Below are 23,910 nucleotides of genomic sequence, written 5' to 3' on the forward strand. Positions count from 1 at the left end.
AAGTTTTAACCAGGAGACATTTCACCGGATAACCACATTTACCCAGGTGAGTAAAAACGAATGAAACTTATGTGTTATGCAGAAGTTGATTTCTTGACTAGTAACTTTGTATAAGCATCGATGGTGGCTTTGGAAATTTTATAGACACAGACTGTAATAGGGCAGCAATTTCCCTGCAGCATCTCATCGTTGAAATCCTATAAAAGCCAGGGCAACAGATCATCGAACATCTCTTCTCTTAGGTCATCAATATTTTAAATTACTCCATTAGCGATTTTTTCCGGAGAAAACGAAGACAAAACATGATTGCAGTAGTCCAAAATTCCAAATGACCACTGTTTCTTCGGTTCTGCCAATAATCCTTCCTTTCCATATTTCGGTTTTGTATTCAGTAAAATGTATTATCCTTTCTGCATTTAATGTAGAATGACATTTTTAATTTCTTTATTATCCTTTCTTTTGACAAAATTCTTTGTCCAAGCAGACTGCAGACGCTAAACAGCCTATGGCACAATAAGACAAGAGCTGCTTGCGCCCGCCATTTATGCGGTTGGAACCGAGCTTGTGAAGGATAAATTTCAAGCCAAGGCAATTGACAAAGTTCATTCTTTTGTTGTTCATATTATGATCGCAGTCAGAGAAAAAGAAATGCTCAAAAAAAATCTGAGCAAAAGAAAGTGAAGAATTGAGTGGTGAACTCCATCACGAAGTTTCTGATCGCAGTCAGAGAAAAAGAAAAGCTAAAAAAATCTGAGCAAAAGAAATTGAATAATTGAGTTGTGAACTCCATCACGAAGTTTCTGATTTCAATTTTTAGTGAATAAAATAAACACTATAACATGTTTTGGTGTATAGTAATCAATCCAAAATGCCATTTAAGTCATTAAGTTCAATCATTTTTGCCGTTGTCAAGGGACCCAGTTTCAGTATGATTGGGGGGATTCAGCAGAAAGCCAGAACTCGGGCTGTTAATACCACTGTTTTCAAAATCAGACGGTCGGATTAGAAAAATCGGGAACCGGTCACCTGACCGGTTCCGTTTTTCTTTAAAACCGTTTTTTCCCCCAAAACCGTTGATTTTGGTCAGCAAACCGCTGAACCGGATGATTAACCATTCAAACCGTTCAAACGGTTTTAACCGTTTTCCAATTTTTAAATTTTTTTTATTTTTTTGTCAGAACAGGCCAAAAGTTTGAATTGAACGGTCGGACCATTGAACTAGTAACCGGACCCCTGACCAGTTCGTTTTTAAAAACCATGGTTAATACAACCATACGTTCATCTTGAAATCAACTCATTCGAACCTCCAATATACTAATATATAAAATACACGACAAACAAGCTAATCCTTGGGTTTCTCAATTTATCCAAGCAGGGACTATCTTATTTCTATTATCTCGAGGGTTAATATAGTAATTCAAATAATCTATATAGGTGATCTGGATCATCCATAGTCTTTAGCCCCATCTTGCATTTTTTTTCCGGAATGATTTAGCCATCCAAAGTTTCCGTTTTTTATTTTGAAACTTGTCGAAAAAATAATAAAAAAAGGAGGGCTTATTCTGGGCACATGAAACTATGAAAGGCTTCAAGGCTACCAAAAGGAAAGAAAAAAAGCAAGGCTTTCAAGGTAAAATTTGCCCAGGAACAAATGGTGGTCAGAGAAACGCACAGGTTCCTTTTGGGTCCTGGCCATCTTGCCATGTGGAAGATTCTTGGGTTGTCTAGGCTTATTTTTGGCAAAGTTCATTACTGCTGTAAAAGTTAAAAGGCTTCATAATCGAGCAAGGGAGGGAGCTTCCATGCACCTTACTTTTGCTATGTGGAGGGATCCTGTGCCCAATCCAGATCATCCACCAGACAGGGGACCTACTGGATTGACGTTCAATACTAAATACCTGACCTTGTATTGGGTTTGTGGCTTTTTGCAACCAATAATAGCCATTCAAATTTTAGCTTTTTAATGCAAAGTTTGATCGTAAAATAAGGAAGGTCCTTAGGACCAAAAATTTTCCCATGAACAAAGGGTGGGGAGAGGAGTACGGAGACTCCTGATTCCTAAGTTGGAACGTTGAAGAAACAATAGGAGTGATGCAGACGGCAGACTCAACATAATTCTGGTTACTGCATTTCTTTTTTCTTTTAAATACTTAAATCTGCAAGTTCAGGCAAAAAAATTATGGCAAGGATCATTTGAGAGGCAATAATTATGGTATAACTGCCTGGAACCTCCCCAAAAATTGCTGAAAATGTGACCCTTATTTCTCATGAACAAGGGGGCTGTAGATAGGGTACCACATATTACGTGCCACATATTCCACAGTCTCCTCCTGCATCGACATAAGATCAATAAACAACAGAACTTTAAAATAAGATTGTTATGTGATTTAACTTTAAATTTTTACTGCATTTCAGGGCCCTTTTTTGTATGGCCGTAAATCAAGGCTGGGAATCTTAACACTATTTTCTCACAATAATGTAAAAGAAGATCAGCACACTCATACCTTTGACATGTGCATGAGCTCTCTGGGCCCTATTTCGCCATGCCCTTCAGCTAGATCTTCAGCAACAGCTGCTTGCACAACAGCTGCTCCAACCTGTGTTGTTATGTGCCGAATACTGCATGGTACACAACAGGTTATGAAACTAACCAGGTGGCCACACTTTTACATCCTATACCAAGAATACCCACTTCTTCAACTTCAACATCAATCTCAATTTATTTATATACTGTGCTAAATGCCATACGGAATGTGTAGTCACGTCAAAAATGTAATTTTCAATCACTGTATAAAACAGTGAACTTATGCTCTCAAATGCAATGAAAAACCACGATGAAATCATGCATCATGGGTGGTTTCCAAAGATCCTATTACTAAATGGCATAACATCATAATAATTGCAAAGAAGCTAACTAACAACAAGCCAGATTGGGTTATTCATCAAAAACAAAACAAAAAAAAAAAGAGCCAGATTGCATCAGATGAAAGAAGCTAGAAACTAGACAATCAAACATCTGTAAAAGAAAAATAGCAAATACAAGCATGCATATGCGCAAGCAATCCAAAAGTCTAAGGACTAAGGGGCTGTTTGATAACAGATGAAGTAGCTGAATTGAATGATGCACTGCTTTGTCTTTTAGTGGATAAAATAATTAAGTAATAAAGCATTCAAGGATATAGTAATCTACCCAACTTCAGCTTCAGCCATTAAGGAGCCCAGAACCTCATTAAAAACTTACTAAAAGACAAAACAATAAGCTTTTCAGTTCAGCCATTTCAGCTGTTATTAAGCAGCCCCTCAGTCTATTAACTGAACCAACAAGGCAATTATTATTGTTCAATTAGTCAAGAATTTTGAAGAAATTGATCATTCAATTGGAAGGTGCTAATTTGGGCAAACCTTGTTTGATAACTGGGACATGACACTAGTAAAAATACACAGATGACCTTAATTAGTAATAATAAAAATAACTGCATAAATTTTCTGTTCCAAAAAGTGCCTTTTCAACTAATAATTGTGTGTGCTCCATTTTCCAGAAATAAGATGTCCCCACATGACCACACTAGAAGACTGCATCAAACGACATGGAATGCAGAATATTACCTAGATATAGAAGGGAAAAGGATGCCATTCTGGATTTCTTCATCTGTCATATATGATGCAAGACTGTAAAAATACCAGCAAGCTAAATTAGTAGAGTGAATTTAAAAGAAAGAATTTTAAATAAATAACAACATGACAAATCTATAGACCCTATGTTAAGTTCCATTTAAATAAGTCTTGTATCTATGGTAGCGCTTCATAGACATTTTTACTCTGTCTTATATCTATGACAAAATAAATCAGCAGACTCAAATTATACTTGATTGTGCCCTACGTGTCACCCCAGTAAATAAAAATATGGAGAAAATTGAAACTTCTTTTGAGGGTACCTGTTTTTGTCCAGGTTCTGATGAAGTTATAGAACTGATTATCAGGTGTGCAGACAATATTCAACAAATGCAATGCAATAAGATTTTCAAGGATTGCCCAGATTCGACTAGGGAATATAGAAGAAGTTATGATGCAGAAATACACAGTAATGCAAAGAGTCTCAGTGTGGTACAAGAAAACTGCATCAACCTCCTCCACATTCCAAAACTTCTAGTTAGCATTCATTAAGATCTCACCAGTCAGTTCAAGACTCAAATATCAAACCAGAAATTCTTAAATGTTGCTCAGTTATGGTTCCAGTTCTTTGTACACATGAAAATTAGTGCTAATAAGTTAAACTGAAAAGCATGAATTCTATTCACACTGAGTTTTACCATTCAGCAGCAGCTTGCAGCATCCCATCTGAAATAAAATGAGCACCTGACAGAAGAGTTCCCAGACCAATCCTGAAAGATGACATCATATTAGAAGAACATACGTGGATATCTGGTGGCTGAAGCAAGATGTGTAGTTCTAAGATCAACCCTGAACAACAAAACAGTACATACCCTGGAAATAAATACATGTTATTTGCTTGATTAACATGACCTATCTTTCCATTCCCTGCACGTATGAAAGGAGTGTAATTTGTTGGTGTCATAAAAATTAGGAGTATTGACAAAAGAACCACTATTTTTCCAAATTCCGTCCTGCTCAAATTCTAATTGATTGAAAAGAGCAGCTGCGAAAGGGCTCCCACTAGCAAAGGGCTACCAAAATAATGTTGACAACAGAACCATTATTTTTCCAAATTTCAACACCTCCTTGAGGTGCAAACCCACTCCTTCACTAAAATAATGTCGTAAAAAAAGCAGGAAGGCTACCAAAATGAACATTTGCGAAAGGGCTCCCACTAGCAAAGACTACGTTTTCTCCCACATGCTTGAATGCATCAGCAGCTGTGCACTCAGCTGTTCCATAGAAAATGGAAAAGAAGATAATATTCAAAAAAGAACAATATGCAATAAAATAAAAGAATCCCTCTTCTTGAAAAAAACTGTAAGGCTTGAAGTACAAACCATTCATGGTAGGATTTGACATTGCAAATATGGCAGGCCTAGTGGACTCCGATTCCTGCATGGCTTTAAGCACCTGCCATATGCTCCAGAAATAGCATCAAACATTACAAATATGGAAAATAACCAACTGTTAGAAAGAATAAGAAATAAAAAAATAAACGTCAGAATATAATATTCATCAATGACTATAGGGAATTGAACCATGTGATTTAATGCAGGCAGTTGTAGCAGTAAAATAAGGTTAATACAATGTGATGTTAAAGAACTAGATATATTGTGGCATACAAATAATATTTGATAATATAAAATACTTCAATTTATTTCTTAGAGATTATATGACCTTGGATAAAGTGAAAAGAGAAAAAGGAATCATGTCTTAGGCCGGATATAGTTGAGACATGCATTGGAAACAGTTGAGGTAAGACATGGATGATAATGATGACATTTATTTACAGAAATCAGGTTATAAAAGCATTAATATAGAAAACGCAACTCTACCAATAAAAAATACAAATCTACATAAATGGTATAAGTTACTAGATTCATGTGCACCATGCTGATCTGCATCCAACATAGAACCAGTGTAGTTATCCTTTCAGAATCATCACTACATGGGATAATGCATTGATGTTGTATAAAAGGCAAGGTGAGGTGTTTCAAGTTGAAGAAGTTTTAATGGAGGGTTTTTCCACAAGAAGAAAGAACAGAGAGAGAGAGAGAGAGAGAGAGAGAGAGAAGATATATATGGTCTCACCAGCCTGTCCAACCTTGGGATTGAAGTCTACAGACTTTATACCAATCCTAAGGAGGTTATATGGTCTCAAAATCACAGATGAGTCTCACTTCTTGAAACTACAAAAAATTCAGCTACAAATTCTATTCTTTTACTAAAATGGAAATAGAAAAATATAATGCCTTGTATAAAATGGATAGGTAACCTATCTTGCTCAATAATTAAATGAAAACCAAAAAAAAACATGAAGAAAATAGGCTGCAGAATCACTATTTAAAAGGACAAGTTTGGAGCCAATAAAGATTCTCTTTTGGAGCTCATTTTTCTCCATAGAATTACTTAGGAGGATGAGTAGCTCAAAAGAACTCTGTCTACAAATTTTTCACATTTTCAAACTTAAAACTGATTATTAGAGTAACAAGAACCACCAGAATTGATTCTCTAACAATATTTGTTAGTGTATTCTCTTCTTCAATATGATTGCCAGAGTGGCCTTATACATAGGTGTAGGTTAAATGACAAGACTGGACCATGGGTGGGTAATTAAAAATGGGCCGAGGATATAGGCTGACATATAGAACCACCATAGGTTAAGGGCATTTTAGCAGAAAGGAAGCCCTGTGGTAAGGGCTTGAGGCTGCATGAATAAGACCCAGCTGTGTTGCATTATCCTCAGTAGACGATAGAGGGCCACACTTCACTAAATAAGTATCACTAGAGAAACCATTGCAGGTGACATACAACACATGCCATTTATCAACAACTAATCTGTCTTTACCAATTAGTTTTTTTTTTTTTTATAAATGAGAGTAGTTTTGTTAATTCAAAAAACAACAGTACAGTCAGCCTAGGAGGAGGCACGAGGTGTTACCTCCCCCTAGGACTGAGCCATAAACACTAAATATACACAAGCCTGAAGCACAGTTACAAAGTGACCCAAAACAGATATCCCCTTGACACCCCTTGCTTCGCCAGAGAATCAGCCATTGCATTTGTTGATCTGCTGACCCACTGAAACCTGACTGACATATTTCTTGTCAGCCATTTAACTTTCTTTAACAGATCCCTGTAGCCCCAACAAGCTGTCTTTATCAATTAGTTTTAAAATGCACATACATTCTCGTTCTGGATTAGTTTGAACAAATCAAAAGAGTAAAAGCTCAAGTCTTCCCCATCTGCAAGTATGCAACCATTGACATAAGATAAAAACATAGGCACCTAGTAACGCACACCTCTTCATTGAAGATACCACCAACTCCAGAAAGACCGAGAAGCACATGGGGTTTGACTTTTTTAACCTGATAAATAGTCATGGAAGTAAGAATCAATCAATTATTCATGTGTAAACTTAAAAAGAAAAGATGTTTGAGTGAAAAACGGTTATTAAGCAAAAGGGTTTAGTCTATCTTCCAAAGGGGAAAAGTTTTGAGTTCAAAATCATTTTACTGTATTTTCATCCCACTATAATCAAACTAAAAGAAAGAAAGAAAGAAAGAAAGAAAGGGGAAAAAGTCATGAAACTTGGATAAAGTCTGTTGAGGATAACCAACAAAAATTTACCACTTCAGTGAGACTAGCCCCTTCCCTGAGTCCTTCAATTTCTCCTGGACCAAACCCTCTTGCAAAAGGTGCAGCCGCTGCATCAATATCCTTTCTCTCTTTTGTTATAAGACCCTGCACATCTTTCTCAAGTGCAAATTAATCATCGTGGACATCGGATTACATGCAATTGAAATAATGAAGCTTTTGAAATCCTTCACTGTAGGAATTTTTTACACAACTTGATTATCACATTTATACATAGATATGTAGGTCAATATGTAAACAAATGGTGCAGCAGCATAGGTAGCATGATTACTTTTACAAGCCCAAAAAAGTTTCATAGATTCTTCTTAGTTTTGTACACACACATACAAAAGCTACATGATGCTTTCAGTAAATAGCTAATGAGATGGGTTGCATGCACATAAAATAAGAAAGTGGTTAAGGGACCCCAGACAAAAATAATGGTTGATCACCGTATACCATACAAGATGAAGAAAATGAAGCAATGCAAGTTGTGAGCAATAAGAAATTAAGAATGAGATCATACATCTTTATCGAGTAACCAGAAATTATGGTTTTCCATTCCATTATCTCCTGTCATTCTTGAAACAGCCTGTTTGGCCATATTAAGAACACCTATTCCTGCACTGAATGTCAGACAAAAGCATTAGAAGTGCGAGCTAAAGCTGAAAATAGAATGCCTATGCAGCTATTTCAGAATTGATGTATATGAAAGTACACCCAGAGTCTGAGACTCCAAAGTCATGGGATTTTGCAAGTACCTCCCAGCTCCCACTACAACTATCTTTTGTTTCACAAAGTCTTGCAAAGATCGACCCTGTGCTCTCACAGCACCCAGTAGTCCAGCTAGTGCAACACCAGCAGTTCCCTGTTAGCCATGAAGCCATGAAGTTCCGGCACAATAAAAGAAACATTAATAAAGAAATTATAGAATAATCAGCACAGCTATGATTAATTAACAATAGTGTAGATATAAAAACCAGGAGAATGTCATAGAGGCACTCACCTGTATGTCATCATTGAACATGCAAAACCTTTTACGATATCGTTGGAGAGTTTCAAAAGCCCACTTCATTTGAAAGTCTTCAAACTGGTTGAGTTGTCAAGAGTGTCATGGCACTAAGATAATGATTATTAAAGATAACATGCTTTATCATATTACTGAAAGAAACGAACCTGTACTATAGCCTTCGGCCAACGTCTGAAAACAGCTTCCATGAATTCATCAATAATGGATAGATATTCTTCTCCTTCCAAACGAGGTTGTCGTAATCCAAGATCTGTAATTAACATAGTCTGATGATATCACACCAAGAGAAAGGTAAAACAAGCACATAATTTAATATAAAGTACATGACATGTGTTTTTTTTTTTTTTTTGAAAACAGTAAAGTGATTTCACTAAAAATCAACTATAGAAACCCCTGTACAAAAAGAAATGAATAGAGGATATACAAAGAAACCAAAACAGTAGGGGTGGCCACGAGCCGAGCTTCTCACGAGCTATTCAAGCTCGGCTCGTGAAAAGCTCAGCTTGGCTTGGTTTAAACTGAGCTTCAAGCCAAGCTCGAGCATGATATATAGGCTCATTTGCTAGTCAAGCTGAGCTCAAGCCCAATGAAGCTCGGCTTCATGCATACATATAAATAAATATATATATATATATAATAAATAATTTTTATTGTATATTAATACTTTGTATATAACATTTTTTTTGTTATGTATGATGATAAATAATTTTTATAATTCTTATGTTTTTGTGTATAAAACAAAAACAATATTTATATGTATATTTTTTATTTTTTATATTAATAATAAATGATTTTTATAATTCTTACTTTTTTTGTATGTAAAATAAAAAAAATTATATGTATACTTTTTTATTTTTTAGAAAAAAAAAAACTTGGCTTGCAGTTGAGCTTGAGCCAAGCCAAGCTCGAACTTGCGAGCTTTGAACCAAGCCGAGCTCGAGCGTAACACAGTTTCAGCGAGCCGAGCTCAAATAGCCAAGTGTTCAGCTCATCTCGGCTCGAATCCACCCCTACGAAACAGTCCCATACAGCCCTCAATCCCCTAAACAAAAAAAACTACTCCCTCCTTACAAACAAAAAATTAAACTCAAAAAAAAGCACTTGGATGTCTGTCTTTAAACACCGGATGTACAATCAGCCATGAGTGGATCATCCCCATAATTTTCCTCAGAACAACTTCTTTTGATTTTTGAATTCCTTCAAATAATTTGTTATTTCTTTCACTCCAGACAGTCCACAGAACAGCTGCGGGAATAATACCCCAAGCCACCTTTTCAGCTTTACTCAGACCACTCAGCCACTAAGCTTCTATGAGTCCCATAATATCCGCAGGGAAACATAGCTTAGCACCAAATAATTCCACCACTCTTAACCACACCCGGTGAGTAAAATTGCAGTGTAACAGCAGATGACTAGATGATTCCACATTCCCAATACATAGGGGACATGCCATGTCTACCACTTCTAACCCTCTTTTGACTAAATTGTCCTTGGTTAGAATCTTATCCAGCACTGCTGACCAAACAAAAAAGGTTATCATTGAAGGCACAGTTCTAACACATATTCTTTGACTTGGGAAAGATATAGCTTCCTCCTTTGAAACTGCTTTAAAAAACGATTTTACAGAGAACATACCTGACTTCTCAAAACTCCACTCTTTTATCTTCCCCTATTCCAGATATGTTCAAGTCATACAGAAGCTGGAGCAATCTGATTAAGGATGCCACCTCCCAATCATTTAAATTTCTCCTAACATGTGTTAAAAATTTAGGGGTATGGTTTCAATAAAATCTTCTTTGCTGATCAAAAAATTAGGAGTATGGGGTGCAGGTCACTTTGTACACTAAAATGGGGTACAGGGCACTTTGTACACTAAAATGGGGTGCAGGGCACTTTGTACACTAAAATGGGGTGCGGCACTTTGTACATATGGGTAAACCATCAGGGTGCTGGAACATTTCACATAACACTTTCTGCATTGCTAATTTTAATAAAACTTCAGTTACTTATCAAAAATAAATAAATAAATACTCAAATTAACAACACAGAAGCTCTCAACCCATAGTAAATTCAAAATTCTAGATAGAGTAGATTTCCCTTGATGTCAAAAAAATTATCACAACTCTCAACTTCCAAGACAAGGACAGCCAGTGCACAAGGCTCCCATCAATGCAGGGTCTGAACTTTGAAGGCACATGGATCTAAATTACTAAGAAAAACTTTAATGCAACAATAAAAACCATTAAAAATAACTTGGGTTAAAGAAAAGGTTAGGAGAAATGGGTATAGCAACTGAACAGGATTTGCCACAATAACCACAATATCCTACCAACCACAGGAATTTTGAAGCAATCTTTGTTTAATCTATCTCAATTCATGCAATTAAAATAGAAGGCCTAGCATGGAAAACAACTAAAATATTTGAAGATTACAGTAAAATGTCTTTTTTATTAATCAATAAAAGATAACCTTCAATAACCAAGATCACTCATTTAAAAGCCATGGTTTCTTACAATATGCAGAATAGATAAATGGGATTGTTTACATTCATATTTTGGTAATTAGTTTACTATTTTGTCTGACTATAAATTCTGAAGTACAATGTAATAATTTAATGCTATCTCTACATAATATTACTGCTGCAGGTTATATTACTGTAAATTCTGGGTCATCATGAGAAACTGCTTTGAGAAGACTTGTAGGTTCAAGACCAGTGTTTTAAAAGCACAAGCCACACACACACACACACACACAAACACAAAGGGCATTTTGTGCCCGAGGTGCAAGGCACAAGATTATTTTAATAAAATTTGAAAACAAAATCAAAATAAGTGAATAATAAAGTCAGGAATCAGGATAAAGTGGGTTTTAAACCTAATTATATGTCAACATAAGGAATCATAAGCATTCCATCCTCAAAATTAAATAATTGAATAATCTAAAACAATTGTCGGTTTATTCTCAAACATATATAAAAGATGAAGCTCTTTCAAAGGTTTCACACAAGTATACTAGAAAGAAGTCTAGGAAATTGAATTATACACTCACATAGAGGGTCTTCAAGAAGCCTTTTATTGTTGGTTCCAACATCTAACATAACTGGAAGTATCTGCCATAAATGAAAATAAGGTTTATCAATACTACAAGTCCAGGACCATGCCAACGAAGAGTACACATTTTAAGCAGGATAAAGGAAATCAATATTAGGGACATCTCTGGAGATGGTCCAAGGATGGAGTGTTCTCTGTCAAATCTTTCTACAGCAATCTGGTGGATCCTATGGTTAATTATTTCCCTTGGAGTGAGGCTTGGTTACCCCATGTCCCATCCAAAATAAATTTTCTTGTCTGGTCAGCTGTGATGGGGAAAATTCTCTCCAAAGGATCCTTGCTGCAAAAGGGAATCAGTCTAACCTCAGTGGAGAGCACTTTTTGTCGCTATCACTCTTTGTTTTCTGACCACCTATTCATCAGCTGCTGTTTTACAAGAAGCATCTATCATTTTTTTTCTGCAGCCTGGTGAACAGTATTAGTGCTACCCCAGATATGTTAGGGAGCATGTTATAGGTTGGAAGATACAGGGTTTAGCCATAGGGGAAAGGCTCTTTGGAGCACAATTCCCTAGGTGGTTCTTTGAAAAAGTCTCTACAAAGAACTCTTTCTGCATGGGGAATCAATCTAACCTCAGTGGAGTGCACTCTTTGTGGATCTCACTCTGAGTCCACTGACCACCTATTCATTGGCTGATGTTTTACACAAAGCATCTGTGATTTTTTTTCCTGCAGCCTGGTGAACTGTAGCTGGTGCTACCCAAGATATGTTAGGGAGCAAATTGGAAGCTACAGGGTTTAAACAAGAGGGGAAAGGTTCTTTGGAGCACAATTCATGTGGAGGTGATGTGGATGGTTTTTTGGAAGGAGAGAAACAGCAGAATTTTTTACAATAGAACAAAACAAGCATCTGAAGTAATTAGGTGGGATGTGGCAACTCTTCACTCTTGGCTCTCAGCCCATGAGCTGTTTGGAGGAATGCCACACCATGGTTGTCATCTCTTTTGGTTTAAAGTTGAAACAGACAATATTATTTAGCCATCTTTGTGGAATGAATTTATGAGTTTTTGTTTGTACATCTTTTACTCTAATGTGTAGGTCAATCAATGTGCATGGAACATAGTGATACATGTTTACACTTTACAGTAACAGATTAATGAAATTCCTTATCTTTTCTCTAAAAAAATATTGGGATTTGGGAATATCTCATTAACATTATTTTTTTAACGTGTACATGTTGCATGTATATATTTTTTTAAATTACTAAAGACATAGAATAAAAACTATGGATAAAAAAGACATGATAGAAAATGTCAAGTGGTATAGAAACAAATTTATTTCCAATGGTATGCCATAATTGGTAATAAATACCGGCATACTACTATTACATGTTCAATTGTTCAGTAAAGAAATATACAATCCTGATAGGAGAGATTTAAAATTAGTGTTAACATTATAAAACTCAGGTAGCTAGATAATACAAACATGCAAGCCACCAAACATGTGAACACATTATGTTAGAAGCAGTATAATATATACATACTTTCTGTGGGTTGATGCCAGCAGCAGCAACATACATATCAAGTTTTCCTATAGGTATCCCAATTCCTTGAACCCCAAGGTCACCAAGGCCAAGAATGCGGCTTCCATCTGTCAGCACTATCATGTCAACCTGTGAAAACAGAGGAACAACCCACTATAATGACAACAGAAAGACAAACAATGTTTTGAAAACCAAACAAGCATGTAGTAACCCTTACAAGAAATTGCAATTCCTAACAAAATAAAATTTTTTTTCTATTATGGCCAATTGGCCAATTCATGATGAAAAAACAATAATACAGAACCTGCAACTGTCTTCAAAAAACCATTATATTTATCAGTAAACCACTATAATGACAACAGAAATTACACAAATAACCTTGTGAAAACCAAACAAGCACATAAGAAATTACAATTTCTAAGAAAATACAATCTTTTTCTACTATGGCCAATTGGCCAATTCATTACCAAGGAGAAAAACAATCACAATTAAAGGACCTGCAAATGTCTTTAGAAACCCACTATATTTATCAGTAGATAGTTTCAGCTGACAGACATACACAGTAAGTCTCTCTTTTTTGAATAATATGTTAAAGCATCTGAAGTCTTAATCAACTGAAATGCAGAATTTGAATACTCAAAATGCTAGAAAGACTTCCATATCACTCAGCATTCAATTGTTCAGAAATTACAGAAGGACTAGAAAATCAAATACCTAAAACTTCAGAAAAAAAATATAAGCATGAAAATATCCCAGCTTAATTCAAAATAACAAGACCAATAAATTAACGATGTGTCAAGTGAAAGTTATATACTAACTTGCATGACAATGAATGGGTAACATCCACATGCATTAGAGGCACATATAGACGAAAAACGAGACATTTTGTGGATTATTGAGAAAGTAGGCAATCAGCCACAAATTTGGGAAATATGGAGCCATTGGCCATTGGCATGCATATTGGAAAACAGTAGACACTTCATCAAGAAATTCTATTATATCAAACCATTATAGATCACCTTTGGACTGCTTCATCATCTAAGCCACTTTATTAAACCTTTTGATGATGATGACACCACATTGCAGAGAACAAGTCAACCATCTAAACAGGATCCATTGCTTGTCCAAAAAAAATACTTGAATTGGTGTAGTGTCAATTCCCTGGACCTGACTATCCATTTGGGATGAAATGGTGTATTTGTACAGAAGGGTAGCATCCAGCACAACTAACGTATAGAGAAAGCAACCAAATTGCAGACTCCCTTGCAAATCATGCTTGCAACACAAGAACCAGCATTTTCTTCTGGTTGAGTGATACACTGCCACCTTTGGTTCAGAAATGCATCATAGAAGATAAATTGGGAGTGCCATGGATTCTAGTCAAATGGGTAAAATAACTTTGTATTTTATCATTTTCTGGGAGAGGTTTGAGTGGCTTAGGGAGAGCTCTTTGTTCAACGGGTTTGGGGCAAGACAGGCCTTTTTTTTTTGATAAATGGCAAGGCAGGCTATGTCCTCCCTGTAAATTCCAATCTGATTTTTAACAATGGTTAATAAAATTTAAGGTGGACACCTTTCCACCTGGAGAAAGTTTTGGGTTTAAAAAATACTTGAATGGTGTAAGCTCAGGTTTTCTTAAAAATTAACTTCTTTATAGTTTTCTTCTTGATCTTGTTGCAAGAGTGTTTATTGATGTTCAAAGGGGTGTTATTGTCTTTTCATTATCCCCAGCATGGTTCACTAATTCGATATAAATGGACATTTCACCATGTAGAGATGGGGAAATTTTGGAGATGTTCTGCTAATTTCACTAAAATATTTGGAAAGTTTTAAAAATTAGGGAAGTTTTCTAGAAGCATGGAATACTTAATAAGCCTCCAAGTAATTATTAGAAGAATTATAATTGCACGTTTAAGGTTCAAAAAGACATAGCAAAGAACTGTATAAATCAAATAGAAGAAAATCAAGAGACTTTAATAGATATCTTTCTTTGTCTCCCATTTAATCTGTCAATCATCTTCTCTCTGTTAAATTTGTCATTTACTTGCCATTTTGTCTTTTTTTTGTTACTATATCTTTTTATTAGAGTGAGAATCCTCTTTTATAGTTGTAAGTATTTTCCTTTTTCTTTTGAATTACAGTGACTTAGTGTTGAAGGCATTTTTTTAATCCAAATAATATTTAATAAATTAGAACTCAAATAAGCGGGTTGGCTAGTCTGCTAGCCAAATCATTAAAACTATATAAGGAGTTCCCTCTCTTTAAGTGGGAGGGACAGGTGCCCTTCACCTAGGAGGAGGAGGTAGTTACATAATTACCCCACTCCCTATTTAAGATCCTTAAGGGGAAGCTAGAGAGACAGAGAGACTCTTCGGAGAAAATTTTCACAAGAGATTCTAAAGAAAAGCGAAGATAAGGAGAGAAGAAAAGAGAAGTGCTCAAGGGAAGGCAGGGAAGGAAAAGTCTCACTAATACAGGTAGAAAAAAGAAAGTCCTCTCTGTGAATACTTCCCATATATGTCTTCTTCTATGTATCCTTCTTCCTCTCTCTTTTATTTTCACTTTTGAGAAAGGAAATAGAGGGAAATAAACCATCTACAACCAGGTGTCTCTACTTGGTTGATTATGGTCCCTCTTTCAAGACAAAGTTAGGGATTAAACCATCTAAGGTTAATTCTTGAAGACTGATTATGGTTCCCTTCAAATGAAAATGAAGACTAGAGGAGAATAAATCATCTACAACCAGGTGCCTCTACTTGTTTGATTATGGTCCCTCTTTCAAGACAAAGGGATTAAACCATCTATAGTCTAATTCTCGAAGCTGATTATGGTTCCCTTCAGATGAAAATGAAGAGCGGAGGGATGAAAATCGTCTATAATCAAATATTCAGTTTGATTGACTATGGTTCCCTTTTTGTATGCAAAATTCCATGGATTAAGGTTGTCTACAATCAGAATTTCATCTGATTGACTATAGCTTAATGTGAAGAAAGGAGTGAGAAGGAAATTTTCTTTGTATTAAAAAGAAAAGAGAAATATATTGATGTATAGTTTCTCAATTGTATTTTCTTTTCTTTCTTCTCATTCTTGTACACTTGATGTAAAAGAAAAACAAATGAAAAAGTTCTTTTTAAGTACCCTATTGTTCTTTTCTTTTGTTCTGTGTTCATTTCTCCAAGTCAAAATCAAAAGGTGTTCCCTACTTTCTTATGTAGATGTGATTAAGGGGAAGAATCCGTATGATTCCCTGAATGGGCCTTACCCAAAATAATAAAAACTCAATCACTTGATTGAGTGAATTATGTTGCATGAGAATTTATAAAAATTTTCACACCAACACTTAGTAAGTAAATCATATCAAAATTGTAACCTAATTATCCAATCAGTTATTCTCCTTTGGTTCTTTTGGGAAAAGATTTTTAAAAACTTGTAATGATCTTAATGAAATATTGGAAAGCTTTTAATAATATTTTAAAATTTTAAAACTTAAATATATAGTCTACCAATGGAATCTGAAATATCAGCAAAGTATTGGAGATATTTGGAAAAAAAAAAAAGATTCCCAGAAAATTTCAATTGCCACCTAGCAAAATGGGGAGATTTTGGGGAAATTTAAATATCACTGATATTGTGAACCATGATCCCTAGAGAGAAGAAAAGCATAACTTCTCTTATTATGTGCTTATATCTCCATGATCCTGCCTTGTCCTTTTTTAGCCAGCCAACAATCACATTTGAATTCCCTTCAATCAAGATGTTCTTTAAGTTAGAGACTTAGCCAACTAGAGACCAATCAATACTGACATAATTCCCGCTCATTGAATTGACATGGAGAGGTGTTTGCTTGTGGGGCTGACTTAGCTCAGTAAGATAATTTTGGGATCAAACATATGTTTTCATGTAAAATTCCATGCAGTTGTGAAGGTTCATGATGAAAACACTCTTCCATATTTAATGTCTATCCCTGTATGTGCAATCCTAGGGCATTTTCCAAATGTTTTGAGTTTTGACAACTGTTATGATCCTCTAAGGGCATTTCTTGAAGTGCATGAGTGATAAAACTCTTTGGTTGAATTGCTGGTGATTTTTTCATTGGTGTATCCCCTTTTGCCTCTATGAGAGTTGACTATGAAGGGAGAGGTCTGTAGGTTTGTGGCTCCACATAACAGATTGAAAGAAGTGAAGGATGTCAAGTACTGATGAGTTGAAGGCTATCTCAAGATCCAACTAGACTTCCATGGGGATGTGTAGAAATCAATATTCAAACCACAATACTAAAACTTAATGGATATAATATCCTAGAATGGATTTACTCATCCAAGCTCTATAATTCTATATCGGTGGTAAAGGCAAGCTAGGCTATGTTATTGGGAAAGACATGCAGACTAAGGTTGTAATCTGTTTTTTTCAATATAATAAAATAAAATAAAAAGAGCTGCAAACTAAGCCTAAGGAGCTTTCCTATTCTAAGTGGCTACAAGAGAATCTTATGGTGATATTGTGATGTTATGGCTTGTCATATCTGGAAACAGCATTTAATGTAGTTCAACTATACAATCTGAAACAGGTACACCATCAACAAGTAATATAATTAAAAGTTGTCTATAAGTCAGTGCATTCAAAGATTCACAAAATACCTCTTCAGCTGGCCAGTTATATATCATGGACATCATCTCTCCTTTATCTTTTGCACTGAAGTACATCCCGCGTGGTCGTCTAAACAAACCTCCATAGTTTTGGCATACCAATCCCACAGTTGGAGTGTATATAATAGGAGCAAAATCTTTAATGTTATCAATAAGAACCTAAGACACAAGTTATAGATATCACTTTAGATGAAAGTTTAGAGCCAAGTAGAAATTTACTAGCTTATATTGGCAGCTTACCCTGTAGTACAATGTCTCATTCCTGTCATGCAGTCTGTTCAAGATTCTCCATTTAGCTAGGGACACAACATTATCTGGTTGGTCATGGGTATTTTTCTCCAGGGATCGAAATGATTCCACTAACAATTCAAACAAAAGAACATTGGTATTGGATTTACCATGTTTTGAGTGAGAAACATCATAAAAGCCAATTATGTCAAGAAAAGAGATGCTAAAATGAAATCCATTGAAGATGGTCATACAAAAGGCAGATTACAATATGGTAGCTATTTTTATTTACAGAGTTTCATGCTCTTTGAAACCATGGACAATCTTTCTGCTAACACATATGGACATAACTAAAAAGATACAGGGTTCTTATGCAAAATTTTTGAACCTTAAATGTTAATTACACCATATACTAGACATTCTTTGGATGTTATAGACTTCAAAAACAAAAATATCCATGCCTTATCCCAACTATTGGGTCAGCTACATGAATCCTGTTTCACCAATCCATTCTATTTAAAGCCATATCCACTGTTAAACTATTGGTGCTTAATCATTTCTTACTACTTCTATCCATGTCCTTTTTGGTCTACCCCAAGCTCTTCTAGCCCCTTCAGTGTATAACAAAACACTTCTTCTAACTGGCAAAGTTGGTGATCTTCTATGCACATGCCCAAACCATATTGGTCTGCACTCTCATTTTATCACCTATTGGAGCTACTCCTAGGTTCCTACAAATAACTTCATTCCTAATTCTATCCTTTCTGGTTTTTCCACTCATCCATCTTAGCAATCGCATTTCTGCCACATTCATTTTCTGGACATGTTTCTTGGCTGCCCAACACTGTTTTATAGAATTTTCCTTTTAATCTAAGTCGTATTTGTCTATTACATAAAAGTCCAAATGCACCCCTCCATTTTGCCCATCTCGCCCTAATTCTTTGGGTAACATCCACCTCAATCTCTCCCTTGTTATGAATTATTGAACCAAGGTACTAGAAATGGTCACATTGAGTTATCTCTTGGTCTCCAATCCTAAGTGTATCTTGATTTACACTCCTATTATTACTAAATTTACGTCATATACTCTATTTTAGTCCTACTTATTTTAAAACTTTTTGTTTCTAAGGCATTTGCCCATAAGCTTAATTTTGCATTCAATCCTTCATTAGTTTCATCAATTAAAACAATGTCAGCCGCAAACAACATGAACCATGGAACTTCCTCTTGAATATGTTTAGTCAATTCATCTAGGATCAGTGCAAATAGATAATGGATAAGTGTTGAACCTTGGTGAAGACCCATAGTAATTGTAAAATCTGAAGTCTCTTCCACCGATGTTCTAACATTGGTTATGACCCCCACATACATATCTTTAATTAGGTCTATATACCTATTTTGAACTCCTTTCTTTTCCAAGACCCACCATATTACCTCTCTAAGAACTCTATCACATGCCTTTACTAGATCAATGAACACCATATGAAGATCTTTCATCTTCTCTCTGAACTTTTTTATCAATCATTTCAAAAGAAATATAGCTTCCATGACTGATCTCCCTAGCATAAAGCCAAATTGGTTCTCTGATACACTTGTTTCAAGTCATAATCTTTGTTCAATTATTCTCTCCCAAAGTTTCTTAGTGTGGTTCATAAGTTTAATCCCCCAATAGTTATTACAACTTTGTACATCACCTTTGTTTTTTTACAAGTGATAAGCGGAATTTTATCAATAATAAGAGAAACTATCAATGGATACAGTATGGAAGTTCCAAGAGGCACGAGTTGCAGCCTCAAAGAGAAAACAGGTTTACAATTGAGCCCAAAATAAGTTGTCCCTAAACACCCCTTGCTTAGCAAGAGAATCTGCCAGTCCATTAGTTGATCTCATCTCCCACTGAACTCTCACTGTTATGTTGCAGGTTAACCACTTAAATCTTCTCATCGCCCCCCTAAGGACTAGGCACCATGCTATTGTTTCTCCAACCATCAGGTATCTTCTTTTCTTTCACTATCTTATTAAATAGTTTGGTTAGACATAACAAGCCTACCTCTCCCATACCTTTCCATACTTCTGTTGGAATCCAATCAAGCCTAATGTCTTTCCCTTTTTCATCTTATTTAGTGCTTCTTTTACTTTAGTAGGTCTAACTCTACGAAGATACGTATTAATTTTAACACAACAAGTACTTCTAGATTCTCCTCCATTATCCCCTCCTCCCTGTTGCTCATTTAATAATTTTCAAAATAGTTTTTCTATCTTTGTTTGGTTTCCTCATCTTTTACCGAGATTCTTTGATCTTCATCTTTAATGCACCTAACATGGTTTAAATCTCTACATTTCCTTTCTCTTAACTTTCCTAGTTTATACATTCCTTTTTCTCCCTCTTTAGTGCCTAATTTATTGGTAAAGCTCATCATAAGCCTTACATTTAACTTCATTCACTTTCTTTTGAACTTCCTTTCTTATAGTTTTATATTTTTCCTAGTTGTCTACATTTTTAGCTTTTGCCATTCTTTGTAGCATTGATCATTTTAATCTAATTATATTTTGGACCTCTTCATTCCACCACCAAGTTTCTTTAGTGCTTTGCCACTTCCCTTTATATTCTATTTAAGCCTGAAATAGCATTCTAAAAATTGACCATATTTATAAAAATATGGGGAGCTAAAAAGACCCACCCATCCTTAACAAACCAACGAGTATATTATAGGAGCAACCCAGAGACCATGTGTTGAAATGATCTTGTAGAAAAAGCCAGATAAACTAAAAAGTGGTGTTAAGATTCAAAACAATGTCTATGCATATAGGGTTCAGTATTTCAGCATTCCACTTTGCAAAGCATTGCAACCTGTGTGACCAGGGTTCAAATCTTGGAAACGGCCTTTCTATATGTGCTAGGGTAAGGCTGTGTACATCCGTCCCTCCCCAGACCCTGCATTGGCGGGAGCCTCATGCACTGGGCTGCCCTTTTTACTTGCAAGTTGCAACTACAGAAACCTAATATTAGATCTATACCTTATTTTTGTCTTTTTTGTTTTTTGTTTTTTTCATTTTCCTTGCTGTTTTTGTTAATTCCTTTTCTCATTTTCCATCTCTTGTCACATGCAACAAAAAGTTTAGACTCAAGACAAACTTGTTCCACAAGTTTCATGCTCAAGAAAGCTGTCAAAGCATCTCATAGTTTCAGCAATACAAGGTTTCTCAAAGTTTTAGATATTCTAGTAATGAGTATATATCTACTTCTATAAACCCATCTAAGATCAAATTAACTCCATCATTGCTTCAAAATAAATATAGCATGACTAAAACATGAATGTACAACACTCGGACTTACTGAAACGATCATATTGCTGCTCAAATGACATAACACGAGGTGGAAGGAGGCCACGGAGTCCAAGCCTATCTCTTTCTGTCAAAGGAAAGCCAGTATCCTGTCCGCCAAAAGATCAAACAAAGAAAGTTTCACATTATCTCATCAACAATAATGTCACTATCAAAAAAAGCGATGTTCTAAAACTTGTTTTGAAAAATCATCCTTCCAAAGTTTTTTTCAAATTTTGAACACCCAAGAATATTAAAAAGATAGTTATACCAAAATCACTCAGAATTCCATTCACATAGATATGTCAAAAAGGTCACATCTCAAAAATAAATTGCCAGACTTCAATATATTTGAAGTTCTGTTTTTTAAATAATTAACTAGTGGAAGGCAGGTACAATGCATGTATTTGCAAAGGTAAGCATCAAAAAAGCTAACTACATATAAGTTAGTGAATAGAATCCATTGATTGGAATAGTGGTACCAGATCAATAGAAATCCTCTGACTGGAAAGAAAAAAAAAAGTCCACTAAGGTCTCTGAAATAGGATGATTAGTTTATTGTCATCCCATCAAGTTCATATTTTTTTAGTTATCACTAGGACAATGTCTAGCTACAGAATTCTGTAAAGATCAAGCAGGCCATATGAGTGGCAACAGGATAGTCATTTCGCAAGCTCCTTTCTACATTAAGATCTTCAAAATAGAAATCTACTGATTCAACACAATAAGTGGTGAATGTGCGCTTAGGTAATGACAGATTACATAAGGCCCTTGTCAGATGTAAATGTTACAGTTCATATAGATAAAAACAAGCCTGTAACTGAACAGAGTGGTCAGTGTGGGTGATGGCACTAGAAAGAGTGATCATGTGGTATGTGCATGACATGCAACGGAAACTGGAAATCTTCTGAAATACAGCATGCTTTTTTTCATTTGTAAACAGAGTCTATTGGCTAAATGTCCTAAATTCCTCCTTGGGTGTTGTGGTTTTTGAAATTGCTGAAAAGTGATGTCTCCATCAAATGAGAGGTTGGCAACTTTACTAGTGTATTTACCTAAACTTATTGTCATATTTCCAACATTGATAAGCAAGCAAGGTTTTCAAGCTCCAGCTCTGTCTAAAATCTATAAAAGCTACAGAAATCCCGATCTGTGAAATATCAAAATCTAGAAATCTAACATAGAACCCGCATAATTCAATTATAGGACCGACATAACCAACAAAACTCGTGAACATAACCAAACGCTACTTCACATTTGTAACTGGAGTGAACATAGGCATTTATGTATGTGCTGCAAAACACGACGATTTCGGTGGAGCTCTCTAAATCTGTAGAATCAATATATACTAAATCCACAGGAGACCAGAACTGAAACGGTTAAACTATATAATATAATATAAGACACAGAATACAAAATTCCATATAAATAAAATTTAGTTCCTACTCTAACAATGAATTATCCTGCCAAAATCAAAATAAATAAATAAAAGCTAGCCTTTTAACATAAACAAACTGTAAACTTGAATAGAATTCTCACTTGACTTGAAGTCTTGACGCAAAAGCATCGCCATTATACTGACCAAAGGAAACAAACGGAAAAGAAAGAAATATGCAAAATAAGCAATTCTAAACCTTATTAAACCATGGATCGTGCAGAATATCGGCCCCGCGCTTATGCACGATGCAAGGACCTGGAATCGCAGCAGAGAACCGCCGCGCCTGGCGCAGATTCGACGCTGCCGCTCGAGCCAGATTCCACATTTTAAGCCCTCCGCTACGGTCCGGATCGGAGAAGACAAAAATTCACAGAAATTCAGATCGAAAACACACTAGGAAGCTACTTCCACTCAGTATCGCCCTGCTTCTAACCACATTTGTCCTGTAACTCGGTTGGATCAGACGAGAAAACAAAGTAGCGTTCTAACCGGTGTGACTTATTTATACTCTACGATCTCCACATCTCTCTCCCTCTCTTTTTGCATCTGCTCGAAACTTTAGAAGCTGTTGGAAGCAGGCCAGATTCCAAATTGCCCGAGGAAAAATCTACGGGCAGGTTTCAATAGCTGAAAAGGCGAGATGGATGGACGTCCAGCCGAGAATGGGGGGGAAGGCGCATATGCTGATGCTAATACTCATATCCTCCCACAAAATAATAATTGAAGTAGATGGTCTGCACGTGGAGAGCCCCGATTAGGACTTATAGGAAAGGCGATGATGAATTGATTCCCAAAATGTGGAAACTGTGGAATTTATAATTACTTTTTCTTCCTTCCATTCTTTGTTTCATTCCCAGTAAAGTGGACTGTGTGTATAGTACAATCATTCACGGGTTCGGGTATTTCAACGAGGACAAATCAATTTCATAAATCTGCGTCATTTTATTATTGTAGTCCTGTTGATTTTGTTATTTAATCAGAACCGTTCACTGACTATCAGCTCGCAAACGGTTGATATCTGATGATGATAAGGCTGTGTTTGGTTGCTATGCAAATTTATTTGCATTGGTGCAAAATTTTCATTCTCTTTATCTACACTTTCATACATTTGTACTAATACAAATAAAATTGCACTGCAGCAGCCTAAAAGACGATTCGAGAAAGAAGACGCGTTTGCGTTTCGATATTCCATTCTGATATTGCCACAAGGTTGGAAGTCTTGATGTATGATGTCTGACAAATTTCTGTGTTCATCTGTTAAAGTATTAGTCGCGGCAATTTCATTTTGCAGCTGTTAATGGAGGGCGTCTGTAAAACGAGAACTTATTCGTTATTCCATATTTCAAGTTTTCAATGTAT

The 23,910-nt window shown here is 35.7% G+C and overlaps 1 protein-coding gene across 3 annotated transcripts; it reads right to left on the reverse strand.

The window, feature by feature from the left end:
- Window positions 1-1,938: 1,938 nt before the first annotated feature.
- Window positions 1,939-23,286, reverse strand: NAD-ME2 (NAD-dependent malic enzyme 2). Of its 3 annotated transcripts, XM_010257154.3 has the most exons (19): window positions 22,748-23,286; window positions 21,127-21,223; window positions 17,802-17,920; window positions 17,553-17,720; window positions 12,916-13,044; window positions 11,372-11,432; window positions 8,470-8,573; window positions 8,300-8,383; window positions 8,055-8,161; window positions 7,820-7,919; window positions 7,288-7,401; window positions 6,960-7,025; window positions 4,995-5,067; window positions 4,800-4,886; window positions 4,485-4,539; window positions 4,311-4,382; window positions 3,607-3,669; window positions 2,505-2,619; window positions 1,939-2,330 (listed from the first exon to the last, which is right to left on the reverse strand). In XM_010257154.3, the coding sequence occupies exons 1-19, from the start codon at window positions 22,874-22,876 to the stop codon at window positions 2,259-2,261; spliced, it is 1,815 nt and encodes a 604-aa protein (XP_010255456.1). In that variant the 5' UTR covers window positions 22,877-23,286; the 3' UTR covers window positions 1,939-2,258. The 3 variants fall into 3 exon arrangements, with proteins under 3 accessions (XP_010255456.1, XP_019053130.1, XP_088751756.1); XM_019197585.2 differs by lacking the exon at window positions 4,800-4,886; XM_088895630.1 differs by lacking the exons at window positions 1,939-2,330; window positions 2,505-2,619 and adding an exon at window positions 2,652-2,673.
- Window positions 23,287-23,910: the final 624 nt, after the last annotated feature.

This window comes from Nelumbo nucifera, chromosome 1, assembly GCF_055504915.1.
Source record: "Nelumbo nucifera cultivar China Antique chromosome 1, China Antique-T2T, whole genome shotgun sequence".
Taxonomy (NCBI): Eukaryota; Viridiplantae; Streptophyta; class Magnoliopsida; order Proteales; family Nelumbonaceae; genus Nelumbo; species Nelumbo nucifera.

Bases quoted from the DNA above. Each gene is read 5' to 3' on its own strand.
- NAD-ME2 (XM_010257154.3), bottom strand. From the start codon at position 22,876: ATGTGGAATCTGGCTCGAGCGGCAGCGTCGAATCTGCGCCAGGCGCGG. The intron at 8,162-8,299 runs GTGAGTGCCTCT...CATGGCTAACAG, and splicing joins TGTTCAATGATGACATACAG to GGAACTGCTGGTGTTGCACT. The intron at 2,331-2,504 runs GTATGAGTGTGC...ATGTCGATGCAG, and splicing joins AGCTCATGCACATGTCAAAG to GAGGAGACTGTGGAATATGT.